Genomic DNA, 27,064 nt, shown 5'->3' on the forward strand with positions numbered 1-27,064 from the left:
CTATATCCATGTACCTTCCTACTTAAAGCTTTCCTCAGTAAATGATTCTCTTCTTCTCATCACGTGTCCAAATCAACCGAGTCTATTACCTCTAATTTTATCATTTATGTGCGCAACTTTCAAACTTCCTCTGATATAAATATTCGTTACCCTGTCCATTCTTGTAACCCCGCACATCCAGCGTAACATCCGCATTTCGGTAGAGTGAAGTCTCTTTTCGTCCTGCACTTTGGTAGCCCAACATTTCGATCCATACATAATTACAGGTCTCACAACAGCTTTATAAATCTTACCCTTCAACTTTATCGGCAACTTTGGGTCGCATATAGTGCCGGTCACTTCTCTCCACTTCTGCCGCTTTACCTCCTTATCCACTTCTCCGTCACTCTGGAGTAACGTTTCGTTATGTATCACAATATTTTTATCTATAATTATATAGATATATTATATTAATATTTATATCTATTTTTCGTTATGTATCACAATAAAAAAAAACGTTTTAGATTTTCATTCTCGAACAACATTTTAATATAATTTTAATAGTAATAACCAGAGTATAAAATGTAACAAAGCCTGTAAGTATGTAGACAAGCGAATCTCCTGCCCAGTTCTTGAACTCGGAAGTGAAGAAGCCAAGGCAGAGACTGATTGAGGAGACAATAAATGTGGGGATTCCCATCAGTATATGGACGAGCTTCAGTGAGCCATCGCCGTATAAAGCCAATGGGTAACTGAGGAGACTGCATGCAGCTAAAGTCGCCGCGACCACACCTGTTAAATAGAAATGAAATGAGTGGGTTCGATTCACGCTCGTTTTTTTTATCACATTTGACCCAACCAAACAAATGGCAGACTGTAGTGCTGCCCCCGATGGTAAAAAAGACGCATCTTACATTAAAAAAAAACTGGTATAAGTCTGTCCTTGTAGGCGTCACTGTTTTTCTGTTTGATTTGCGTTTTCTTTGTGCAATAAAGAGTTTAGAAACAATGTTATACTCTGATTTTCACTTCGATTGCGCGAACATTTACAGCAATATAAAGGCATTCGAATATTTGTTGATATACCTACTTATGTACAATATGTACATGTCTGTTTACCTTGGTCACTTTTTAGATGATTACATGAAGATTTTACTTTTTTTTGATTTAGAGCACTTTACTTTTATCTAAGAAAAGAAATTATTGTACCTAGATTTTAATTTATACTCTATAGTTTAAATTTTAAGCGTCTTATGTGCAATCATAATATCAAATTTTATGCGCTTAACGCTTTAACTATCGAAGGCAGAATGTTAATACATTTCTTTATGACCTGTTAATCCATGAGACGATCCCGAAGCGCCCCTTTCGATGTAAACGATGATAGTGGCCGCTAAGATGCATAACAGACCGCAGACTTGTAGGATCCCGTGCGCGGCTCTACGGTGCTTCAGCTGCAAAGAAACAGGTTCGTTATAACCATACAATTTCGTATAAGTAGTGGAAGTTGCCGAGGTTCGTATTTCCAAATAAAGTAGGTATGTCCTTTAGTCCCAACCTGTTGGGAATTATCTGCGTCTACTTCATATTCTTCTCGATCGGTCGAAAATAGTTTCGAATAGCACGGGACAATGGTTAGTATAGTAGGGATGGCTTAAAGAGAGAGGCCTACATCCAGCAGTAGGATATAAAGAGCTGCCGATGATGATGCAGTGGGATATAAAGTGTTGCCGATGATGATAGAAGTTACGGTGGATCCCGCTATAGAATAGTACCGCCCCAACCGTCCTGTGGATGTTGTACGAGGAACAAGAAGTTTTGACAGCTGATAGCAACTATATTTCCAAACAGTATTGACGTCAGTCAGGCTAGTCGTAAAATCACCAAATCACGTAATCAGTAACACGTGTATCACTTGCTATGTTTTATATTAAAATGTTCTTATTTTAAAAGAAAAAAAAAAGAAAAAATATATTTGCAACAAAACATTGCATATAATTCGATTAGATTGTGGACGTAGAAAAATGTGACAATACCTAACCCGCATTGGAGTCGACAGGCCGTTGGCATAGTTCAAGAAGAGGAGTGCTTCTGCGCAGAAGAAATGGAACTGAAACAAACACAAAGGCAAACTAAAACAAATACATGGTAGTATTTTGTTTTCAAATGATTTTTCAATATTCTCATGGCCTTTTTCATTGAGGAAGACCAAACATATTCTTAGAAACATGAGGAATATAGACATTGAAATATGTTAGGTTTCACATAAGTTTTCTCTTTTGCTAAGAAGAGCTACATAGGTTAACAAAACCAGGTATATTTGCTAGCTAGATCTTGATTGAACACGATAAAAATAGCATTTATGACTTTATTTTTCTTTTTTCCTTGAATTTCTTTTTTATTATTTTATTTCATTTTCTTTTTTTTTTTTATAAAACTCTTTCACTGTGCACTATGTGTTATCTTAGCTGTTTTAGCATTTTATTATTATCACATATTATGTAGGTAACTGTTTATTTTTCCTTAATGAATTAAAATAGAAGATGTTTTATTTAAAGGGGATTCTTATGAACAGATGAGTTCGCATGGATCCTTGGGAGGTCAGGTTGGGCATCCAAGTGGGCGACTTCTATGAAACGACTGAGGATTCGGCTTGAGAATTCGAACCTGGACCTTTCGATTAACAGACCAACACTGTACCACCACCACAAATATCAGCAAATATTGACGGAGCTAGGAACACTCGACCACGTAGTAGCTAACTGTTACGTCACGGACATCGTCACATTCTGTCTCTAGTTAGTCACGAACTAGTCCCCGGCACAAACCCACAAGTGATCCACGCTATTGCTCGCATAAACCCGATAGCGGCAATACCGACCATTGTGTGCTAATAGTCACCCTGGTTGCAATGGCAACACAAAACATCAGTGACATAAAAATTAAGTTACCAAAATCCTATCCTATCTTATGAGATTCACGTCTCTAAATAATATGATTCTTTTTCATTCATTATTAATGTTCTGTATATTTTTAACAATAATGAGGTAAATGACGATAAAATATTTACTACTAGCGACCTGATCAAGCTTCGCATGGGGAATTTCTTAAATGCATGAATGCATTCATATACATAAATCTCCAGATTGTGTGCTTCCTGAGGAATGTGGTGTATAATTTATTATAGTTTTACCCGAGCAAAGCCGGGTCGGGCCGCTGGCGATACATGTAACATAGAACTTTATTTCTATACTTTTCTACTTTGAAGTCTTATCCAGTTAGGTATCCCAGAATGTAAAGGCGCTAACGTCTCGCTATTAACATAGTATGTTGAACGCTTATCAGTAAACTGAGTGGAAATAAAATTGGGACTTATATTTAAATGTGAAAATGTCTGACACGATTTCACAGCAAATATGATGAAATTTGGAACTATATCTGTTCCAAATTTAATTGACCCGAGGTCAAACATAGGCTACTGCGGGCGGAGTATCGGGTAACTGCAAATAAAATATTACTAATATTTTTTTACTTGTGCCTTGGAATGTTTTTTTGTCATTCACAATTTCATGGCTAAATAGATTTTGTATCAAAACCAAATCTTGAACACAACTATAGCAAAAAATATACACAAATTTGGCTGTCGTTTAAATATCAACCTTGCACCCCGCAATTTCTTACTATACCTTATTTTTATATAGAAGTAAGCTACTTACTCCAAAAACGTACAGTGGAACATGCATGTCTTTGAAATTCTGGTTCATGCAATACATTACTACGGGCATAAGAGTGGCACCAATGATGATATGACAAAAGCCCACCACAACAGCGGAAGTTACCATTCGGCAATACGCAGTGCCTGTGTGCGATACTATAACTAACATTTTGTAAATTTGCTACAGAAATGATCACAAATATTTGTTTCTAGATGGTCAACTTGTCAGTGATATGATTTGTATTGACATTGATTTATGTTGTCATTATTTTAAGAAACGTAAAGCAGACACAAGAAATTCATTTTTCAATCATGAATCAATAAAAAGTCAGAAAACCCGGAGCATAAACTACAGGGTGTAAATTATATGATAATTTATTTATCAATTTACGTGTTAAATACTATAATATTGTTATATTATATGTATTAATAACATGATAAAAATGAGTAGACGGGAAATAAATGAATGGATAATCTTTAGGCACTGAGACAAAAAGTTTCCATAATTCCCAAGGGAACGAGAAAATATGTTATTTTATATGAACAACAAAAAATTAAAAAAAATATGTTCGGTGAAAGCTAATAGGTATGTATAATAAATATTTATTATCCAATAAAAAAATATTTATTCATAATATATTTATATTTTTCAGCAATGTAAAGTATGCAGTAGTTATTAATATTTACTTTTGAATAGGTTAATGTTACCTTTAATATAAATAATACATAATATTTTTTCTACGAGAACTACGAGTGTGTAGTTCCGGAATGTTACTACAAAAAATGTAATCTAATCAGTTTTTTTATCTAAGATAGAATATGGAACCTATTGGGTGATTAAACAATTTGGCAAAACCCACCATATCTCCCAGACAATGTTAAATCGATAAATGATAGACGGATTAGGGTATTTAAAAAAACCTATTGGTTAGATAGGGTAGACAATTGTGAAAGATGGAAAGCGGCCTTAAGGTTGATGGCTGAAGATGAAACCGGGACATCAATCAGATGAGCGAGAGTAGTCGACAATGAGGATCCTGGCAGGATCGCCATGTGACAGCCGTCACGAGCTTGAACTTAACGTCCTAGCGAGTTGAAATAGTATACCAAAATTTATGTGTTAATTTATATACTACAATGTTGGTATCAAATTAAAGGGCTCAATGCAAGGATTCTTAAATAGGCGCGTTTTTTTTAAATTTTGGCTTGTTATTTTATCCATACTAATATTATGCGTTTATTTCAGGCAATAAAAAAAAACATATATATGTATTTTTGTTTGTGTACAGAACCTAAAACTATGTTAATACTTAATAACTAATTTGGGCTGATACAATTATAAAGATAAAATATTTGTACTTTTGTCTGTAATGAATAAACTCAAAAACTACAGGACCGATTTTGATGAAATTTGGCACAGAGATAGCCGAAACCGTCAGGAGTGACATAGGCTAAGTTTCTATTCTTGTTTTACCCGAGCGAAGCTGGGACTAGCCGCTAAATAATTATATAACCGCAATTTAATAATTATTTCGACGCGTCTTACAGTATTAGAATTAATCAGCGTCGTACACACTATAATCATGAACTTTACCTGTACGATAAGCCGTGTCATTGGAAGACTACGATGGGTAAGTCACGTAGCAAGAACAGTCAAGACAACTGCTGCAGACTCAATGACAATGGACTAGATTTGACTGTAAGACATGCGAGTTCTTTGACCTCACTCTACAGCGTTATTATCCAATAACGCTGTAGTTTGCAAAGATATAGGTGAAAAAAAATTAATTAATTTTTGCAGCATAAACAAGCAGCTAATAACTAGGTACAAGAATGTTATACCTATACCTAATATCCTAACGAAGCATTTTCTATTTTGACAACTAGAGATGATGACGTATATATGAAGTTCGTTCAGTGGACACTCATTTGAATAAACACGCTGTCAGTATGCACACTCATACTTTCTTCAAATAAAAAACGGGTTGCACTGCGGGTGTGACGGTAGAAGTGAAAACTTGAATATTAAGGGCGTTTGTCCACCGCCGTCGTTACCGGCCGGATATGACGTAACGGCGATCGTTTGTCCACCGCGACCGATTTCGATAATTGATGACAGACAAAATAATAACTGAGCTAAGCTGTACGGTGCGACGGCGACGGCAGTGTGTGGACAAGTTCATACGTGTTTTGTATTGCCGGCACATCGGCCCGTCAAAATCTCGGGCCACGTACTAGCGGTCACGCCGATCTACTCGCAATTTCGGCGGCCGGGATGACGGCGCTCGGGTGACGGATGTGCGGTGGACACGTGGCTAAGTAAATGTATGTACCGCTACTTCGGCGCCGTCATCTCGTTCTCGGTGACGTGACGGTGATGGTGGTGGTGGACAAACGCACTAACGTTGTGCATTTTTGACGTCTTACGAATTTTCGATCCAGTCACGTGTCCTGACGCGAGTTTAACATTTTTTACCCATAACAAAAAGTGCATAACGCCGTTAAAGAAGTTTTCACTTCAAAAATCCTTAATATTTTGATTCGATACCACATGTGTGAGAGCACAATCAATCAATATCAATACATATATCATCAATCATTAATTATTAATGAATTAATACATTATTAATTATTAATGAATTAATACATTATTAATTATTAATGAACTAATACATTATTAATTAATTAATACATTATTAATTAATTAATATATTATTAATTATTAATGAATTAATACATTATTAATTAATTAATACATTATTAATTAATTAATACATTATTAATTAATTAATACAGTATTAATTATTAATTAATTAATACTATATTAATTAATTCATATATTATTAATTATTAATTAATTCATACATTATTAATTATTAATTAATTCGTACATATAGTAAAACAGTAAAAAAGTGTTTCTGTATATTGAAGATATTAAAATAAAAAAAAATTAAGATCGATAGAGAATCAGTAACAGAATAAGAATTAGAAAAAAAAGTCTGTCTGCTTGTTTATCTGTTTGTTTGCACACGCTAATCTTTGGATCTACTGGACGGATTTGTATGAAACTTTTTTGTTGTATAGGTATAAAGCCTGCTCAATATATAGGGTATAATTTATATTGGAAACTGGAACAGCTCTAGCAAAACCTATAAAAACCAGCTAAACTGTAGGAAATATAGAAAAATCACGTTAACAAAAATTGTTCGCCCTGATGAGCATTTTCTGTAGACTTTTAAAAATCGAAGATATGGAACACCTGACAATGAACTGCAACAGACCCGCTACATTATAACAGATATGACAAAAGCGCCTTAGCAAAAGTTGATCTCTCATTTGGTCCATGTTTTTAACGATGATTCACAAACATCTTGAGACTCTCAAAAATTGTATTCCCCATGTCTTCTTTGCCGCGAGCAACAGCTCTTCTATAATGTATATGAAAATGACGTCATAGTAAAAGTTAACTAATCTAATAAGGATTTTCTGTTAAGTGAAATCTTAGCAGAAATTGTTCAACCTGAGGAGCAGTAACGGTTGGCATATTAAAATAGAAGATTTCGAACATTTCTGAAACGGAAGTTCTGTAATAAAGTTAATCTTATATTTACCCTATACTATTATAACATAAGCTGAGAGTACCTGCACGTGGTGGAGGCGGAACAGTTTGGGCTAAGTTTCGATGACGACGGAAGTTATTCGTTGAAAACTTGCCTGAACTGGCTAAAACTCCCATTTATGTATATAATATGCCTTCGGGCTTATGTTATTTTCTCTCTAATAATTTTGATTCCTTACCAAAAATGGTTCGGCTACGCGAACGAAGTCGCGGGCACAGCTACTATAGAATGAATGCGTAGGTAGTGTTTAAACCTTATAAGTAAGTTAAAACTCTGTATAGTTTCAGTTGATGAAATATACATTTCCTTATAAGATATTATCTCCCTTTACATAAAACCGAACTAAATAAGTAGGTACCAATAATACCTATAATAAATATCCATTATGCAAATAGATGAAAAAATAATTCGTTTTTTTATCAAAAATCGAACTATTATTAGTTGCTGTCGCATAAAGTCGCATAATCTCTGTATCGGTCTACATCGGCAATACACATATGGAAGCGCTTACAGCGCACGTGCCTTTTTATGTTATCAATGTTAATTAAGTATAATAATAGGATTCGAAAATCCTTTCTCCTATTTTAGGCACTTTTTTAATAATATTTATAAATTAATGCTAATAAAATATACATCATTATCATCATTACTATAATTATATTATCTGGTAATTTGCCACATGAACAATTCAGTCGAAAAGGCCACTAAGGATAGGAAACAAGTAACTCGTAAGATCACTCAAATTGTTGTTAAAGTTGTCTGCACGCACGACTAATTTAATTCCCTACTAACACATGCTGAAGGTTTGTTGATACGCACGCAGTTATATTCTGAAATGGTGTTCAGTTTTTACCTCTATTTACAAGTATTTGCACCAATTATATTTGGTTGTAATAAAAATCCCAAGAAAGGATACCACAATCAAAAATGATTTTGGTTATAAAATAAAATGACAGTTTCCAAACGGCCCATAAAACTAGATCAAAATCGTTTCAGCCGCTTTAGCTGCTACGATGCCACGGGCAGAGGATATATATATATAGATAGATACACAGACATGTATTATAACTATCCTACTTCTGTCGACAGGGGTTAAAAACAAAACTGTGCTGATATTTATCTAATCAGTTTTTAACCTACCTACATAATTATAGATAAATTGCCACATAATTACATTTTGAACGTGTTATACGTTCAAATTGTAATACATTAAATAATAATATTTTATTTTTTAATAATTAATATAATTTATTATAATATTACAATGATATAAAATTGATGAATTTTATTAATTTACAATTATTTTTAGGTTTATATTTGCAAATATCTTAATGACATCAATAGTAGATTTTGAGATGTACATATTATTTTAGTATATTTTTTGTTAAGCTGACGGATTTGAGTAATACTTTGGATTGAGTAATTACTTTAGTACTACTTCTATTTTGTATTTCATCATACCGATAACAATTAATTTATGTTGTAATCATTTTTAATAAACTCTTCAAATCCTAAATCCCTTCTCATCAAAACGAATGGGGTACAGTTTTTAGAGAGATATTGTTTTTTAATTTTTCTTTAAATTACCTACTCATAAAATAGTTCATCAGTATCAAGACTATCGCCTGCTCTTCAAGCAACTATCTAAATATCGCCAATAATTCACATAAATAAAAATACAAGACATTTAACGCTTCAAAGATCTAAAAGACTTATCAACAAAATTAATGATAGGGTTAACAATGATGATAACTGTGAAGATGCCGACGAAAGCCATGAAGACAGCTTTAAGAGGTGGTGTGGCCCATCTGTTGAAGGAAGGCTTGTCGAAGCCGTAGCACAGACAAACGGCCGAAGCACTAAAGGCTATAGTCCCGAAGCAGATGTGGGTGACTTTGGATAAGGTTCCAGGTATGATCTTGCGGAGCTCGTAGGCGTAGAGTGAGGTCAAACCGTTGACTAAACACGCGGTTGTGAAAAGTAACGCCACCAAAGCTGAAAATAATATAAAAATGACAAATTAGGTACATTTCAATGATGGAAAAGGTACATTTGGTACAGAAAAACAGTGAAAAACGGAACTCGCTTCGAAATAACTACTTATTCGCCGCGGACTTTGACCTCGCGAACACAATATTTTTTTACAAAATTGAATATTTCAAAAACGACTTTGTGGATACAAAGTCGTTTTTGAACGAACTTAAAAATTTTATAGACAGATCATACAAACCTTTTAAATTTCATCAAAATCAGACGAACGATTCGAAAGTTATCGCGTTACAAACCAACATACAAAAATGTATTTTTGGCCCATGTTGATTCTTAGATGAAAATATTTTAAAAATATAACATAGGATAATTCTAAATTAATTCATTGGTAGGATACGTGGATACAGTTGGAAACATTTTTAAAATGACTATTAAACTAATAAAGCAAAATTAATTAATTGCTGAATAATATAAATAGACAGCACGTGAATATTACATTGATATTGATAAAAGATAATTTAATATACTGTCGTAATATACCTTAGCAAGAACAAGATAAATATGTGATAATCAATGTGAACAAAATGATAAAAAAGATAAATGTAATTGTGTATGAAGCTATTTTTACTAATCTACACCAGGACGTCATAAACACGTATCTTGATAAATATCACCTTTTTTCAGCAGCAACTTTCCTTTTATTATATAACTATACGTATCATATTGTGTACTTGTATTATGATAATATTGTTATCAGAAAAGTCATGCATTTTTATTGTTTCTAATCAAATTCGGTTTTCAATATACATCATTATCTAAATAATATTTAAAAAAAATTAATCGTTTCCCGTCATGTAATTAGTAAAGTCCAAAATACTATGAATATCACGTACACACACCATACATATATATAAAAAAATTAAACATAAACTTGTTGTTCGCCGCGAACTTAGACCTCGCGCACACAATAAATTATTAATGAGTTTTTACAAAATTGTGAATATTTCCAAAATGACTAAACCGATTTTGATACCCCACGAAATTAAAAATTCTATTGAGAGATCCTACATACCTTTCAAATTTCATCAAAATCAGACCAACGATTCGAAAGTTATCGCGTTACAAATATACATACATATAAAAAAATATTTTTTTGCCTCAAGTTGAATAATTATAGACCTCGCTAACTTCGCTCGCTCGGTCAAAAAATAACTTACAAAATTGTGCATGAAGAGTGTCAAAATGGACAGTTTTGTCCATCATTTTGATAAAACTGCCCACTATAGCCAGGGTTGAGCCCATGATTTGCAATACCCAATGCGCTATTCGTTTATGAACATATTTCAAGGATGTTGTCCAGCTGTTGTGAGGAGACAGAGTAAGGATCGCTTCGGCCATTAAAAGCTGGTACTGAAAGATACATCGAATAATAAAGATAAATCTCATATAGTTAAATAATAAGCAAAACTCGTTCTGATATTAATTCAAATTTAAACAGCTTATATAAACGTCAGCATTGTAAAAACTTACCCCCAGAACACAAAGAATGATGTGAACTTTAGTACCATAATAATCAAAATCGTATGTAAATGAAAACAGTATTGATACTCCTACAGTAGCACCTATGAGGACATGTGCCATAAGGTTCATGCACCCATTAAAGATTTTCAGTTTATAATTATCCTTCTTATTTGGTACTAGTGCTGTTTCGGAATTATTAATAATTTCTGGATCTATTTTCTCTGTAGTCATTGTAATCCAAAAACGCGCACAATCTATTTTTATTTAAATATTACAAATGAAATAAAAAGCATGTTTGTTACTGTATTTATTGAAGAGATTATAATCAACCTTTCTCGCTTCAGTGAAATTTGAAATATGATGTTTAATTAGTCGTGAATGTAGTGATAATACATCAAAAATATATAGAAATAAAAAAATATATTCGTTTTTATTGAAAGTTAATTTTTATACGTAGTTTTTGATTTATATAAAATATCAATAATAATAAAAGCTTACTTGTATATGTCTAAAAATAAGTTTAAATATTTACATAATTTTTATATATTTCAATGATTATAATATAATATTTCAATTATTGAAACGAAAAGAAGAATATTTCTATAAAAAATTTCATCACAACGTTAAGATTACTTTTACTAATTTTATATCTAAATAAAAGCTACATCTAAAAACAGTTGTAAAATAATTAAAAAATAAACAATTGGATTACTAAAAATATTCCTAGCCAGCTTATTATTCAGTAAAAACCAGATTGAAGTCATGACCAACTATCAATTTTAATCTAATATACTTCTAATCTGTATTGATTAGCTATATTGAGAAATAATCCTTAAGTGTAAGTATTTTATCAGCGTTTTTCGCTTCATTGACTTTCAGATTAAAATAGTACACGTATTGTGGTAATACATGTGTTTTGCACGTGATAAAATGTTAGATTATTTTAATACTAGTTGTTTGCCGCGAACTTAAACTTCGCGAACACAATGAGTTTTTACAAAATTGTAAATATTTCAAAAACTACTTGACCGATTTTGATGCCCCACGAACTTAAAATTCTATTGACAGATCCTACACACTTTTTAAATGTCATCACATTCAGACCAATGGTTCGAAAGTTATCGTGTTAGAAACATACATACATACATACAAAAAAAATATTTTTGCCCCAAGTTCGCTAGCTCGGACAATAATAATGTAATATAATAAATACAGGTAGGTACTTTCTATGCTTTATTTTTTTAACATTTAAAGATTTTTATTTATGTCACAGCAATCTTATTTTTTACGTTATACTAAAACTAAAAGAAGAAAAAAAAGTTTTAATTTTTTTTTCTTTTCTATAAAATAAATTATTGTTCCACCCTAATCTAAAATTAGAAATTGCAGTGTAAGCTGTATACCGAGACTCAGTCAAGAAGAGCAGTAAAATTTAATAAGAGCACTTTTAACCACATATTTCTTTTGATTAACGTTTATTGATGAATTTTTCAATTACCAATCAGATTATGTCTGTGTGAATTTTTACTTTATATGTGAGTATTATGTTAAGTAACAACAATATTCCATCTAAATAGTATTGGTACGTATTTTATCATGCGGGCAACATTTTGACATAAAAGTATATTTCAAGTTATAAAATATATCGGGACAGGACAGGACATGGCCAGGCCTTATCAAAGGTTAGGAATATTGTGAACTACAGACAACTACTATTTTGAGAACACTTAAGTATATTTTAATGGGTATTATATAACAAACAGTGCTCCTAAAACGGAACTCTATGCCATAAAACTTAGCACCAAATATATATTTACAAAATACAGGTAAACAATACAAGTTCTTGAATCTTTTTGGTAACAGTCTAAGAAATAAAAAATATTTTTCAAAAATATCCAATCATGAATCTAATTATTTACTAAGTACTGGTGATTTTGTTACTATGTTTACATAAAAGCATATTATACAATGTGGTGTAAACTTATATAAAATGAATAGTTGAAAGTCATGATACACGTTCACAACTGGACATAACTGTCTCGCTATCTTTGATGATTGTGATTTATCGATATATCAAGTATTATTATCTAATACCTAAAATACTAATTCTGTCTGTGTATCGGTAATAACATCACTATTTACTTACTCATTACAAATATTAGAAAATCACCGTACGCTTCGTCCTGCGTCGGTCTATAATAACTACTTATGATTAGACACTTAAAGTGAATTGACAAAAAAACCTAACGCTGTTTTACATACTTCGACTCAGCAACTTCAGTTTTCTCAGTTGTATAGCGGATGGTCTAACTCAAAATCGTTTCAATACATATTATTGAATAACCAAATTTACAGATGATTTATTTACACTAAATAAACTTATTTACTGGCTTTACCGTTTTAAAACAGCTAGAGATTTATCAACAAATAAGACTAAAGGATTGATTACAATAATGAAAGTGAATGCAGCAGTGAATGCAATAGACATGTAGGCTAATTCTGGAGTAGCCCAGCTTCTAAAGGAATTCTTGTCGAAGCCGTAGCAAAGGCAGGTGGAGGCGGCGACGAAGGCGACTGTGCCGAAGCAGATGTGAGTGATCTTGGACAGTGTGCCGGGGAGGATTCTACGGAGTTCGTATGCGTAGAGGGATGAGAGGCCGTTAATCATTGACACACTTGTGAAGACTAACGCCACCAGAGCTGAAAATAATAGAAATTTAAATTTATAGAATTTTATTTATTGTTTACCAAAATTGATTATTAAAAAATGATTTCACTAGAAGTTTTATATATGTGTATAGATTTTACATTTGACGATCCTAAATTCGTTAATATCGGTATTTAATTACTTGTATTGAGCTCTGTTTCATAATATTCTTATTCTCTATGAGATAAAGATATTTTCAGATATTTGTTAATTATGCCTCACGTGTTTCTAGAGAGGGAATTTAAAAATAAATCTTACTCAAAATAATGAGTATAATTTATCTAGTAAATTACAATTTGAATTGAATTTAGTTGTAACTCACCAAATTGGCCATGAAGACTATTCCAATGGATTTCTTTATCGAGGATTTTGATGAAGCTGCCAGCTATTGCTAGACCTGATCCCAAGATCTGCAGCACCCAATGTATTCGACGTTTGTACACAAGTTTCAAAGACGATGACCAGCTGTTGTGTGGTGACAGACTCAGGATTGCTTCAGCCATAAGTAGTTGATACTGAAATGAAAAAAAAATATTTTACTACTGGCTGGTAGAAACGTAGTAAGTTCTGATTTTAATTAAAATTATAAAGAAATGTGACGTAGGTGAAAAAAATGTGGTGAAGTCGTGATCTAAATCTAAAAAATAAAAAAAAGATGAATTTCGGCTTTTAAATAAGTTCGTTCAAAGTAATTATAAGAATGCATATATTTGAAAATATAAATATTTTGCATTATAAAAAATTGTTAATTGAGTTTGGGTTTGATTATTTATGAATTTTTTACTGATAAAAATGTAATTACAAAAATAAAACAATTCCAAAGAGACTAATAATGGCAGAAAAGAAGAATAATTATATATGTACAACTTTAGAAAAATAGATAAAAAATATTTTGTGTTTAATATTTAGTTAGTATAGTTAGTATAGTTTTTATCAATTTTATTATTTTTACATAATACTTTATATGAAATGTAATTAATATTCAATAAATATATTTAAATTAGATGGACGTAAATCACAGTAACTCTTTAATTGTTTTTTTTTGAATAGATTTAATTAATTGGATCGGAGAAATTATGATTTAGTCCTATAAAAATCCTTACTTAAATTAATTTATTAGTTATTCTCATTCCAATTTCAATTTCATTTATAAAGATTATATGAGGTATATGTATATAACAACTTACCCCGAGCACACATAGAATAATGTGAATCCGAGTAGCATCCATATTTCCGGCTCTGAAGGTATACAGTACTGATATTCCTACGACAGACCCAATGAGGATATGTGACAAGAGATTCATTGATGTATTAAACATGTTCAGTTTCAAATCCTGAGAACTATCAGGAACAAGAATTTCTTTGGAATTTTTCATATTTTCGGTATCGAATTCTACGTTTTGAATTTTATCCATATTGATTTCAAAATTATAACAAATCACACAATAACCACGTCGAAGTATTTCGCAAAAGTGACTACGATCTCAGTAACACACTCATATATATGTGATGTATAAATAGAAAAGAGATAATAAGTATTATTATTTCTTCGACTATAATCTTAGATTTGCAGCTGGTTGATCAGTGGCGAATGCCTATTGAATATGATAACGATAACCAGTGAAAATTCGTTTAACAACGATAGTGGAATTTAGATATATTAATAATTGTTTCAAAATTATTTTATCTTACAATCTTAATAGTATCAAATTTGCATAGTTAATTAATTTATTGATTTTTGATTGAAATTACTTTGTGCATACTTACTTACAAAAAAAAAATTATAGAGTCAGATTTCAATTCAGTGGTTTTAATTATTATATGTATTAGTTTTAGTTACTATATTTCACAATACAACTACACTGACCCATAACGAAGTTAATTTTAAGGATAAAAATATTTCTGTCAAAAATATTTAAAAAGGCTTAATAAAACTAAAATCACGATAAATTATTTTTTTTTTGGAAAATATTTAACGTACAATACAACAAATGGATTCACCATCACAATAAATGTCAGTAACGCAGTGAATACAATAAGCGTTACAGCTAATTCGTCAAGGGCCACCCAATTTCTAAACCATCTCATATTAAAAGCATAACATAAGGAGATGGACGAAGTAAGAAAGGCTATGGATCCAAACACGCTGTGGGTAATTTTTGACAGTCTCGGTGATATGAACTTTCGAAGCTCGTATGTGTATAACGAAGTCAGTCCGTTGATCAGGGATAGTATTGTGAATATCATGGCCACTAGACCTGAAACAAAATTAAAAATATTATCACAATATGATAATTTAGTCAAAGCATAGAGATGAGGAGAAATGCAGGATGAAAAAGAAAATACAAATTATGTATATGCTATAGTGAAAGGAGAAAGTTGAATAACAAGTAAGATTTTTTTCTAATTTTTTTAGATAACTTTATTTAGTTTTTATTTTAATATCTATTATTTAGGGTAATCTTAAACTAAATTTAAAATATTTATATGATCTAATTAGAACTGGTATTAGGGTATCAATGCATTATAAAACTATCAGATGACGTAGACTCACCAAACTGTGCATGCAGTGATTTAAAGTGTACTTTCTTCTGTGTGATTTCCATAACAGTGCCGATAATGGCAAGAGCTGATCCAAGAACTTGCAAAATCCAGTGCGCTCGCTTTTTGTCTCTCAGTGTCATGAAAGAAGACCATCCGTTGTCTGGACACAGGCTAAGTATACCTTCCGCCATGAGAAGTTGATACTGGAAGATAAATCATCATCAAGAACAAATTTTATTTTTACTTCATGATGCCAACACATTTTCCACTTTGCCATGGGCCTTTGAGTTGTTAAAGTTAAAAAAAAAATGCTTGTTTATTTATTTACTTTTTTTTTTTTTTTTTTTTTTTCTCTTTATTATTTTTTTTTAACAGGGCTTTTTCCTTAATGGCATGTCAGCCCTATCGTACCCTAATTAAGAGATCTACTTCTGAGAAAATATAAACACAAACTCGTAAAATTTTCTTGCAACTATCGAGTTAGGTTTTGACAATATTGACTGGGCAAGTCCCACATCATTGTAGTTTAACATTAATTCTCTCACTAGTTGATCCCTTTCACACTTATATTTAATACAATCAATGAGTATATGTTGTACATCTTCTAAAACACCACATCTTTCACAGTTAGGAGTATCTGATTTTTTCATCATAAATTTAAACTTATTACATAAATAATGACCAGAACGAAGTCTAAATGCTACTTTAATTAAATTTCTACTAAGTTTTACATTACTAAACCAAGGCACTTGAGGAGGTTGACTCTGTAGCGTTTTATACCAAATTCCTTTCTCCAATGATCTACGGTTAAAATATTCTTTCCAAAAATTGTAGGTAATATTTTTGAATTTAGAAAACTTTTCCACATAATCCGGTGAAATAGTAGTGCTAGAACCACTGGTCCTTGCTTCTTTTGCTAATGAGTCAACCTTCTCATTGCCCACCAAACCTATATGAGATGGAACCCATTGCAATCTTAACTCAACATCGGTTTGAACTACTTCATACAAAAGTGCCAAAATATCGTAGGCTATCGATATACCTCTGCTATTTCCAGAGGCGCATCGAGCCAGGTGTTGAAGCGCACTTTTGCTATCAGTGAAGATGACACATCTTTGTATACCCAGCCCTCTTATGTACGATACTGCCTTTAAAATTGCAATGAGTTCAACGGACATTATAGACAGACAGGGATCGACCTTAAAACCTTCAGAGAAATTGGTGGTGCAGTCGTAAAAAGCCGCACCTGCCCCTTCATCACTTTTCGACCCGTCAGTGAACAACATGTGCCATCCACGATATTTCTCTTGGATTTCATTCATTATTTCAAACTTGAGGACACTCGCGTCGTAAGACGCTTTTGCCTGTTTGACGGCTTTTAAATTAATCTCAATCTTGTACTCTATGCTTGAGACCCAAGTATTCAAAGTAAACATTTCCAGAGGAGCAGATGAATGGATAATCTCATGTTTGGTTTTTTCATAACATTCTACTAGCAGTGGTTTCTTTTTTTTCTTCCAGTATTTAAATTGACACAGAGTACTTAACTTATCAAGAAGGTTTACACTTTCGTTTTCTGAAATTGATTGAAATTTCAAACAATGTTTGTATGTCAACTGAACTCTTCTTATATACAGGGGAGGTATACTTAATTCACTCTCCATCACATGTATGGGCGTGCTCTTAAGGAAACCTCCTATGATTCTTAAAGCCTGATTTTGAACCTTGTCTAATTTTTTTAAATGTGTTTGAGCACTATTTCCAAACAAGCCACTTCCATAGTCCAGTCTGCTTCTAATAAGTGATAAATATAATTTTCGCATATGATTAGGATGTACTCCCCAAGATGACCCTGTTAGTACTTTTAAAATGTTCAAAAATTTTAAACATTTTTCGCTTACTTCATTGATATGCTTGCTCCACAGTAGTTTTTTGTCCAACCATAGTCCCAAATATTTTATACACTCGCTGGAAGATAATGTCACCGAATTTATTTTAACATTGGGTACCAGCTGCCTACGACCTCTACTGAATACACATAGTTTTGTCTTACTTGAAGATAGCTCCAATCCCAAATCATTTAAAAGAGATACGGTTACATCCAAAGCGGCTTGAATTTCATCCTCACAACAACTGAAATCCTTATGACTGAAATACAATACAAAATCATCTGCATACTGACCAACAATAACATTTTGTATTTGCTGACAAATTTTATAAGTGGCCAAATTAAATAAAAGAGGAGACAAAGGGTCACCTTGCGCTAAGCCTCTATTAGTCCATCTGGTAACCATTTTATCCTTATTTTCATTTGGCACCGACAGGTGTCTCTCGGTAAGAAACGACCACAGATAATTACAAATATTAGCCCCAATATTAAGTTCATCAAGCAAATTAATAAGCTTTCCTATTAATATATTATTGTAGGCATTTTCTACATCAAGGAAACAAGCTAGTGTTGGTTGACTTTTAGCAAATCCTATTTGAATATAAGTGACAAGTCGTGAAAGGCAGTCTAAACAAGAATGTCCACGTCTGAATCCTACTGTATTTACGGATAGTATCGATTTTTTCTCACTGAACCATTCGAGTCTTCTTGAAATCATGGCGTGGAAAATCTTACAGATACATGAAATCAAAGATATTGGTCTTAACTTTGGATTTTCTGTCACTACACTACCTTGTTTGGGGATAGGAATTATATTAATATCCCGCCATTGACGGGGTACATGACCAGTACAGAAAATGTCATTAAAAATATTCAATAAAAACAACTTCGCATTATCAGGCATGTGAAAAATCATGGAATATGTTATTCCATCGTCGCCGGGAGCTGTATCTTTTCTTTTCAAGCAGTTTTTAAACTCACTCAACGTAAATTTAGAGTCTAACTGTGTATTATTACTCGTAATAGTAGGTTTACTTAAATATTCTCTATTAGCTACGAAATCAGGTGTAAGAGAGCATAATAACTTCTCCTTATTTTCGTCAGATATATTTGATCTTTGGTTTTGATATCCCTTAATCCAACGCATTTGCCTCCACATTTCCTGAGGAGACGTTTGCCCATCTAAATTGTCACAGAATTTCTGGTAACATCTGAACTTAGCATTTTGAATACACTTTCTGCTTTCAATTATTTTATTTTCCAATAGTGAAAGATTCGAAGGAGTAGGATTACGCCGAAATTCTTTTAGCGCTAATCTACGTTGGGCAATAACTTTAGAGAGATCAGAGTTCCAGTAGTCCCTTGGCTTAAATTTAGACTTGGGATCTGTACATACCTTCTTAAAGGGAATATGCTTATTGACGGATTCGTTGACCTTCTCAAGAAAATAATCATATTTTTCTTGAATATTTTCGAAATTGAGGTGAGGTATACAGAAAGTATCTTTTAAATGGTCCCTATAAGCCTCCCAGTTAGCACTCTTGTAATTCCTACTTTTAACAAAATGAATATGATCCTGATAACTCAAAGAAGCTTTTACAACAATATGATCACTACCTAGATTTTCGTTGCTTACTTGCCATGTATTATTAAGTGCAATGTCTGAAGAAATAAATGTTATGTCGGGTGACGATTTTTGGAGGATCCCGTTGACGAGTTTAATCCTTGTTGGACTTCCATCATTTACAGATATAAACCCGTTCTCTAGTGATGAGTCCAGAAGTTGATTTCCCCTTGTATCAGTCTTATATGACCAATTAGTATGATGGCCGTTAAAGTCCCCAGCGATTATAGTTTTCTTTGAATACAAAGAGAATATACTATCCCAATCGGAAGGGCCAGTAGCGACAGTTTGCGGGCAGTAGATAGAAAACACATTTTCCAAAGAACTACAGTTAAGAATTTTGATATGCAAAATTTCTATGTCCGAGTTAGTTAAGTTCAAAGGACATACCTGTACTGAAATCGATTTGTGAACTATGATGGCAACTCCTCCATAGGTATCAGGCCGATCCCTTCTGTAAATATTATATCCGTGGATCTTCAAACAGGCTTCAGGCTCTAACCATGTTTCACTCAAAATGGCTATGTGTATTTTTTCTTGTTGCAATAATGTTTCAAAACTTGCCAATTTGGGTCTGAGGCTTTGTGCATTCCACTGTAATATATTAATAGTAAAATTTTTAATAGGTCTATCCATTAAAAAGTTTAAAAATTTTGCCTAACATCTCTCCATCGGTAAACATATCCTTTAAAACAACTTTACATTGTTCAACAATCAACTGAAGCAACAAAAAAATTTTTTCTCCCACCGAAACATTAGACAATAATATATCTTTAAAACGTTCAAAAATTATTCTAAACTTTGATCTTCTTTCTTGCTGAGTTGCTCGTTGTGATTCCTGTTTTTTATTATTACCCATTTCGACTTCCTCGAATTCCATAGAACATTTTTCCGTGTTGCAAAGATTTCCCTTCGTTTCTTCCTTTTTTTTATTCTTTTTGTCGTTTTTCTTCTTATTATATGAGGCAGGAGTTTCTTCACTATCTAGTCGCGTTTGCTGGACCATTGTTTTAGCCCCTACAACATTGCTATAAGTATTTTGAGAAGTACCGGAAATTGGGACAGAGGCAGGCTGTGAGGCGCTGGTGTCCATACCAGTTGCTTGTGCAGGGGTCGGTTCCATTTCCCAGTTTATGATCTCAGACTCCGACTCTTCTTTCTCCGCCATCTCTTCTTTATAAATAAGTAATGCCTTTCTATATGTGGTATTATTCTTACTCATAATAGAGCGAATCAATTTCTCTTTTTGGTAAATGGGGCATATTTTGTCTAGGGCCAAGTGGGAACCTTTACAATTGGCACATGAAAATTCTTTAATTTCACAATTTTCATGGTTCTCTCCACATTTAGGGCAAACAATTTTCTTCGTGGGACAGAACTTGACTACATGTCCAAATTTCCAGCACCCGGAACATTGAGTTACAGGGAATATATAGGTATCAACCTTGAATCTACATCCATATGCTGTTATATATGGGGGTAAAATGGTTCCTTTAAAACATAGTCTTATTGTTTCACTCGGTACCCATTTTCCATCTGCGTCAATGCGATTTAAACGTTTAATTGAGACAACTTCTGCTGAAGATTCTACAACATCCACTAAATCTTTTTCTGTCATATCTAAATCAACATTTTTCACAATACCATAACAAAAACTGGTTTCCGTAGTCATCTGACATCTACATCCCATATTAAGTATTTTTTGACAACCTAACAGTTTTTCTGCCGTCTCTTCGTCTTCTACTTGAATGAGAACCTTATAGGGGCTTTTATATTTTATTCTCAAAATATTTGAAATATTCTCACCTCTCAGCAACTTTGCCATAGCCATTTGCTTAGGTAAAATCTCCAAAGAAGTAATACATACTTCATATCTTTCAATATATTGCGATTCTCCTCTTGATGGTTCAACTTGGCCCTTGTGGGAGTTACTCCTCAGTAAACGCTTCGCTGCCCTCTTTCTGCGGGTAACAGTTTGGAAACCTTCCTCACTATTACTTTCATCTTCCCTAGTCTTCCTTTTCTCAGTATTCCTGAAGTTTGAGTCATCCCATTCTATCTCTTCAACAACATCACTTTCCTGCCTGCTCGTTTTTTCTTGAACTTCCAAACTTCTATTCAATTGTATGTCGCCGTCACTATTATTTTCCATAGCTGAAGGTAGTTTTATATTACGCCACAAAAACGATAACAGACCCGATGTACGTGCACACTCAACGCAGCGCTGAGCGCAACTGTTTTATTTACTTGAATATCTCATTAAAATCAGATAATTATTTGGATACAACGTTATCAAGAATTTTGTACATACGTGTCATTAAAACTTTGCAAAGAAAACCGCGGACAAAACCCTCAATTAATAAAATAATCGCAAATATGATTTTAATGATAAACAAAGTATTGTTGACACACGTTGATTTAGTGTTGATAAAATATTGTGTTTAACATCGATCTGTAATTTTATGGTTCTGTTCATTAATATTTGAATAATAATTTTGTTTTTATATGGGCTATTTTTGGCAGTATCATAGAAATAGTAGTATTAGATTTATCAACTCTTCCAAAAGTTTGTCTCTGTATTATTTGACAAAATAGGTATAAAGTAAATAATGATAAAGAACTTACCCCAATGACACAAAGTAACATATGTAGCATACCCCAACTGGGAGGTACTCCATAACTGAATACAAGTAACACTGTCACTCCCACAATCACGCCAATTAACATATGAACTAAAAGATTCAATGAACTATTCAAAATCTTAAGTTTATACTTCGATTCAGTTGCATCTTCTGGTAGTAAAATCGTCGTAGACTGGCTCTTGTCTAGGTCTGATGACATTATGGAAACGGATTTTGTTAAAGAGATTCAGTTCACTTCGATGTGAGGCGAAATAAAATGTGGGTTTTCCAAACGATCAGTCAGTATAAATATTGTGTTGAATCTGATAAAGATGACGATGATGCTGTCTGCAATAAATGTATGTATAATGATAATAAATCCTATCAGTTGGTGAACGATTTTAAGATTGCCTTTATCCCAGTTAATTCCGCTGTAATCTCATAATAACAATCAAGTAGGTATAATATATTATGCTGTGAACAGTAATGTTGAATTTCATTCACATATTTGGCCATATTTTCTCATGATTTATTGAGAATTTGGATCATATTAATTGGTTCTGTAAATCCAATCAACATGTCGGTATGCAAATAATTCGAACTGATCGGATATCTGAGATTCCTAGAACTAGGACGTATTATGTGGTATTTTAACATCATCGGCGTGTATATCGGCGACCCGCTCTAACTCCACACTATAGTTATCATATTACTAGCTGTTGCCCGCAGCTCAGCTCATGGTAATCTATTGTTGACCATACGTGGTGGATACGCATACGCATTCGAAATAAGAAAATAGTTTTCGTCCCTGATGTAACTAACACAAAAAAAAATCCGCTCTAATTACATAATGTAAATACTCAGAATATAATCCGGTTTATATAAGCTGTATTTATATTATTAGGTTCTATAAATACTTATGTAAACAAACATTGATTTGTGGTGTGACCGGCTTACTGAAACGAGGCCGATTCGGTTTGCATATTTAGCCCACCGGTGGGGTGACGTACGTAATTAATGGGGTTAAGCCGCTTAGCTAGGTAGGTTGTAGGGTAGGTACCATGGGATTAGGTACGTGAGGGCAGGAGCTTCCTTTGCATTGGTTAGTTTAAGATTTAGTTTAAATCGATTTTCATATGAAATAATTAATATATTTTAAATTATTTGTGTATATGGAAGTATGTCTACATATAGAAGTATAGCCGATAAATAAACTGTTCTTCTTATTTGAGACCACAGTGCGTTTTTTAGTCTTCATAGACACCACAAGAAAGTTTGGAATACGTGTTTGTTGATCTATGTTAAGAGTACATTATAATGTATGGTTTTAAAACTCTAATAATTATTTGAACATAACATAACATTTTAAACGGTTTTATAACTAAAACCGTTTAAAATGTTTTCTAAAGTAATGGTTGTAGAACATTTTAATTTCTTTTTCAAATAGTATTTTCGTTTAAATTAACAATACATTTTAAAATGTTTTGTTCATTTTAGAATAAAGTCAGTGAATCTGCTGACTTATTTCTTATTAGTAGCTGTCGCCCACAGTTTCGCTCGCGGCAAAAAGTAGCCTATGACACTCAAGCTATTTATATTATATCCACACCAACAATAATCTTAAACAAACAAACACACTTTCATATATATATAGTTTAGATGGACCATTATGACTCTTCTTCAGGTGTTCAGTGTGTTTCAGTTTTCAAAATCTATTATACCCTATATGTTGCCCAGACTTCATAGCTATATAACTAAAAAAAGTTTTAGTCAAATCCGTCTAGTAGTTCCGGAGATTAGCGCGTACAAATAGACAAACAGATATACGGACATACATTATATACATACGTATCAAATTTGCATAGCTAATATATCGATTTTTGATTGAAATTACATACAAAAAAATTTATAGAGTCTAATTTCAATTCAGTGGTTTTAATTATTATATGTATTAGTTTTAGTTACTATAATTCACAATACAACTACACTGACCCATAACGAAGTTAATTTTAATGATAAAAATATTTCTATCAAAAATTTTTCAAAAGGCTTAAAATAAAATTGAAAATAAAACTAAAATATTTTATTTTCACGATAGGACATTATTTTTTATTTGGAAAATATTTAACGTACAATACAACAAATGGATTAACCATTACAATAAACGTCAGTAATGCAGTGAATACAATAAGCGTTACAGCTAATTCGTCAATGGCCACCCAATTTCTAAACCATCTCATATTAAAAGCATAACATAAGGAGATGGACGAAGTAAGAAAGGCTATGGATCCAAACACGCTGTGGGTAATTTTTGACAGTTTCGGTGATATGAACTTTCGAAGCTCGTATGTGTATAACGAAGTCAGTCCGTTGATCAGGGATAGTATTGTGAATATCATGGCCACTAGACCTGAAACAAAATTAAAAATATTATCACAATATGATAATTTAGTCAAAGCATGGAGATGAGGAATGAAATGTAGGATGAAAAATAAAATACGAATGATGTATATGCTATTCACAACTGTGAAAGGAGAAAGTTGAATAACAAGTAAGATTTTTTTGTAATTATTTTAGATAACTTTTATTTAGTTTATATCAATTATTTAGGGTAATCTTAAACTAAATTAAAAATATTTGTATGATCTAATTAGAACTGGAACTAGGGTATCAATGCACAATCAAATGCATTATAAAACTATCAGATGACGTAGACTCACCAAACTGTGCATGCAGTGACTTAAAGTGTACTTTCTTTTGTGTGATTTCCATAACAGTGCCAATAATGGCAAGAGCTGATCCAAGAACTTGCAAAATCCAGTGCGCTCGCTTTTTGTCTCTCAGTGTCATGAAAGAAGACCATCCGTTGTCTGGACACAGGCTAAGTATACCTTCCGCCATGAGAAGTTGATACTGGAAGATAAATCATTACCAAGAACAATTCACTTTAACTTTAAAAAAAAGCCTATTTGTTTACTTTGATATCTGATTACAATCAGATAATTATTTGGGAACAACATTATCAAGAATATTGTAAATGTAATTATAAAACTTTGCAAAGGAAACCGCGGGCAGAACCCGATTCCTCAATTAATACATTCATTGCAAATATGATTTTAGTTATAAACAAAGTATTGCTGATACACGTTGATTTAGTGTTGATAATTCTGTTCATTAATATTCGAATAATAATATTTTTTCTGTAATTTCTATGGCCTATTTTTGGCAGTATCATAGAGTTAGTAGTATTAGACCATGGAATTAAATAATTACTACGACGGAGTACCTACTAATTCCATGTATTAATTACTTCGACTCTTCCAAAAATTTGTCTCTGTATTACTTGATAATGTATTATGTAAACAATGATAAAGAACTTACCCCAATAACACAAAGCAACATATGTAGCATAACCCAATTGGGAGGTACTCCATAACTGAATACAAATAACACTGTCACTCCCACAATCACGCCAATTAACATATGAACTAAAAGATTCAATGAACTGTTCCAAATCTTAAGTTTATACTTCGATTCAGTTGCATCTTCTGGTAGTAAAATCGTCGTAGACTGGCTCTTGTTTAGGTCTGATGACATTATGGAAATGGATTTTGTTGAAGATATTCAGTTCACATCGATGTGAGGCAAAATCTAATGTGGGTTTGCCAATTGATCAGTCAGTATAAATATTGTGTTGATTGTGATAAAAATGCGTTGATGCTGTCGGCAATAAATTTATGCATAATGATAATAAATCCTATCAGTTGATGAACAATGAAGTAGGTATTATTTTACTAAAGTAAAAAATAATTACTATATAAACCACTAATGTTGTGGACAGTATGTTAAATTTCATTATCAATATTTGGCCACATTTTCTCAAGATTTATTGACAATAATTTGGATCATATTAATTCAATCAACATGACGTCAGTGTGCAAACAATTCGAACTGATCGTAGATCTGAGATTCCTAGAACTGGGACATAGGTAATATGGGGTATTGTAACATCGGCGTGTAAGTCGGCGACCCACTCTGACTTCACACTATAATTAACATATTACTAGCTATTGCCCGCAGCTCTGCTCATGGTAATCTATTGTTGACCATACGTAGTGGATACGCGTACGCATTAGGTGTGCGTGGGCTTTAAAAATACTTTTCGCTGATGTTCGAAATAAGAAAATATTTTTCGTCCCTGATGTAACACAAAAAAAAAATCCGCTCTAATTACATAATGTAAATACTCAGAATATAATCCGGTTTATATAAGCTGTATTTATATTATTAGGTTCTATAAATACTTATGTAAACAAACATTGATTTGTGGTGTGACCGGCTTACTGAAACGAGGCCGATTCGGTTTGCATATTTAGCCCACCGGTGGCCTGTAACGTAATTAATGGGGTTAAGCCGCTTAGCTAGGTAGGTTATAGGGTAGGTGCCATGGGATAAGGTACGTGAGGGCAGGAGCGTCCTTTGCATTGGTTAGTTTAGGATTTAGTTTAAGTCGAATTTGATATGAAATAATTAATATATTTTAAATTATTACCTACTGTATATGAAAGTATGTCTAGATGTAGAAGTATAGCCGATAAATAAACTGTTCTTCTTATTTTGAGACCACAGTACGTTTTGCTTTTTTTACAGACTAGTTGTTGCACACGGCTTCGCCCGCGGCAAAAAGTAGACTATGACACTCAAGCTCTCTATCTCCACAAGAATAATCATCTTAAACAAACAAACACACTTTCACTTTCATATTTATATAGTTTAGCTGGACTATTATGACTCTTGTTCAGGTGTTCCAGATCTTTGATTTTTATACTTCAACAGGAAATGCACATTAGGCTTAA

General features: G+C 32.7%; 4 protein-coding genes and 1 long non-coding RNA gene across 5 annotated transcripts; all 5 read right to left on the reverse strand.

Moving 5' to 3' along the window:
• Positions 1 to 499: 499 nt before the first annotated feature.
• Positions 500 to 3,966, reverse strand: LOC128674478 (uncharacterized). The gene is made up of 4 exons (XM_053753000.2): positions 3,696 to 3,966; positions 2,021 to 2,089; positions 1,313 to 1,433; positions 500 to 771 (listed from the first exon to the last, which is right to left on the reverse strand). Exons 1-4 carry the CDS (start codon positions 3,861 to 3,863, stop codon positions 500 to 502), a joined length of 630 nt encoding a protein of 209 aa, XP_053608975.2. The 5' UTR covers positions 3,864 to 3,966.
• Positions 3,967 to 8,968: 5,002 nt separating this feature from the next.
• Positions 8,969 to 11,066, reverse strand: LOC128674276 (uncharacterized). Its single transcript, XM_053752758.2, has 3 exons — positions 10,834 to 11,066; positions 10,521 to 10,713; positions 8,969 to 9,309 (listed from the first exon to the last, which is right to left on the reverse strand). The coding sequence occupies exons 1-3, from the start codon at positions 11,053 to 11,055 to the stop codon at positions 9,002 to 9,004; spliced, it is 723 nt and encodes a 240-aa protein (XP_053608733.1). The 5' UTR covers positions 11,056 to 11,066; the 3' UTR covers positions 8,969 to 9,001.
• A 90-nt stretch (positions 11,067 to 11,156) lies between these two features.
• Positions 11,157 to 15,479, reverse strand: LOC128674274 (uncharacterized). The gene is made up of 3 exons (XM_053752756.2): positions 14,719 to 15,479; positions 13,854 to 14,046; positions 11,157 to 13,524 (listed from the first exon to the last, which is right to left on the reverse strand). The coding sequence occupies exons 1-3, from the start codon at positions 14,944 to 14,946 to the stop codon at positions 13,217 to 13,219; spliced, it is 729 nt and encodes a 242-aa protein (XP_053608731.1). The 5' UTR covers positions 14,947 to 15,479; the 3' UTR covers positions 11,157 to 13,216.
• A 951-nt stretch (positions 15,480 to 16,430) lies between these two features.
• On the reverse strand, positions 16,431 to 21,821 carry LOC128674272 (uncharacterized). Its single transcript, XM_053752755.2, has 2 exons — positions 19,978 to 21,821; positions 16,431 to 18,223 (listed from the first exon to the last, which is right to left on the reverse strand). Exon 1 carries the CDS (start codon positions 21,737 to 21,739, stop codon positions 20,216 to 20,218), a length of 1,524 nt encoding a protein of 507 aa, XP_053608730.1. The 5' UTR covers positions 21,740 to 21,821; the 3' UTR covers positions 16,431 to 18,223; positions 19,978 to 20,215.
• Positions 21,822 to 24,289: 2,468 nt separating this feature from the next.
• On the reverse strand, positions 24,290 to 25,883 carry LOC128674164 (uncharacterized). Its single transcript, XR_010370044.1, has 3 exons — positions 25,590 to 25,883; positions 24,929 to 25,121; positions 24,290 to 24,618 (listed from the first exon to the last, which is right to left on the reverse strand). It is a non-coding gene; the product is annotated as an uncharacterized LOC128674164 (long non-coding RNA).
• Between the last annotated feature and the right edge of the window lie 1,181 nt (positions 25,884 to 27,064).

Source organism: Plodia interpunctella, chromosome 12 (assembly GCF_027563975.2).
Source record: "Plodia interpunctella isolate USDA-ARS_2022_Savannah chromosome 12, ilPloInte3.2, whole genome shotgun sequence".
Classification (NCBI taxonomy): Eukaryota; Metazoa; Arthropoda; class Insecta; order Lepidoptera; family Pyralidae; genus Plodia; species Plodia interpunctella.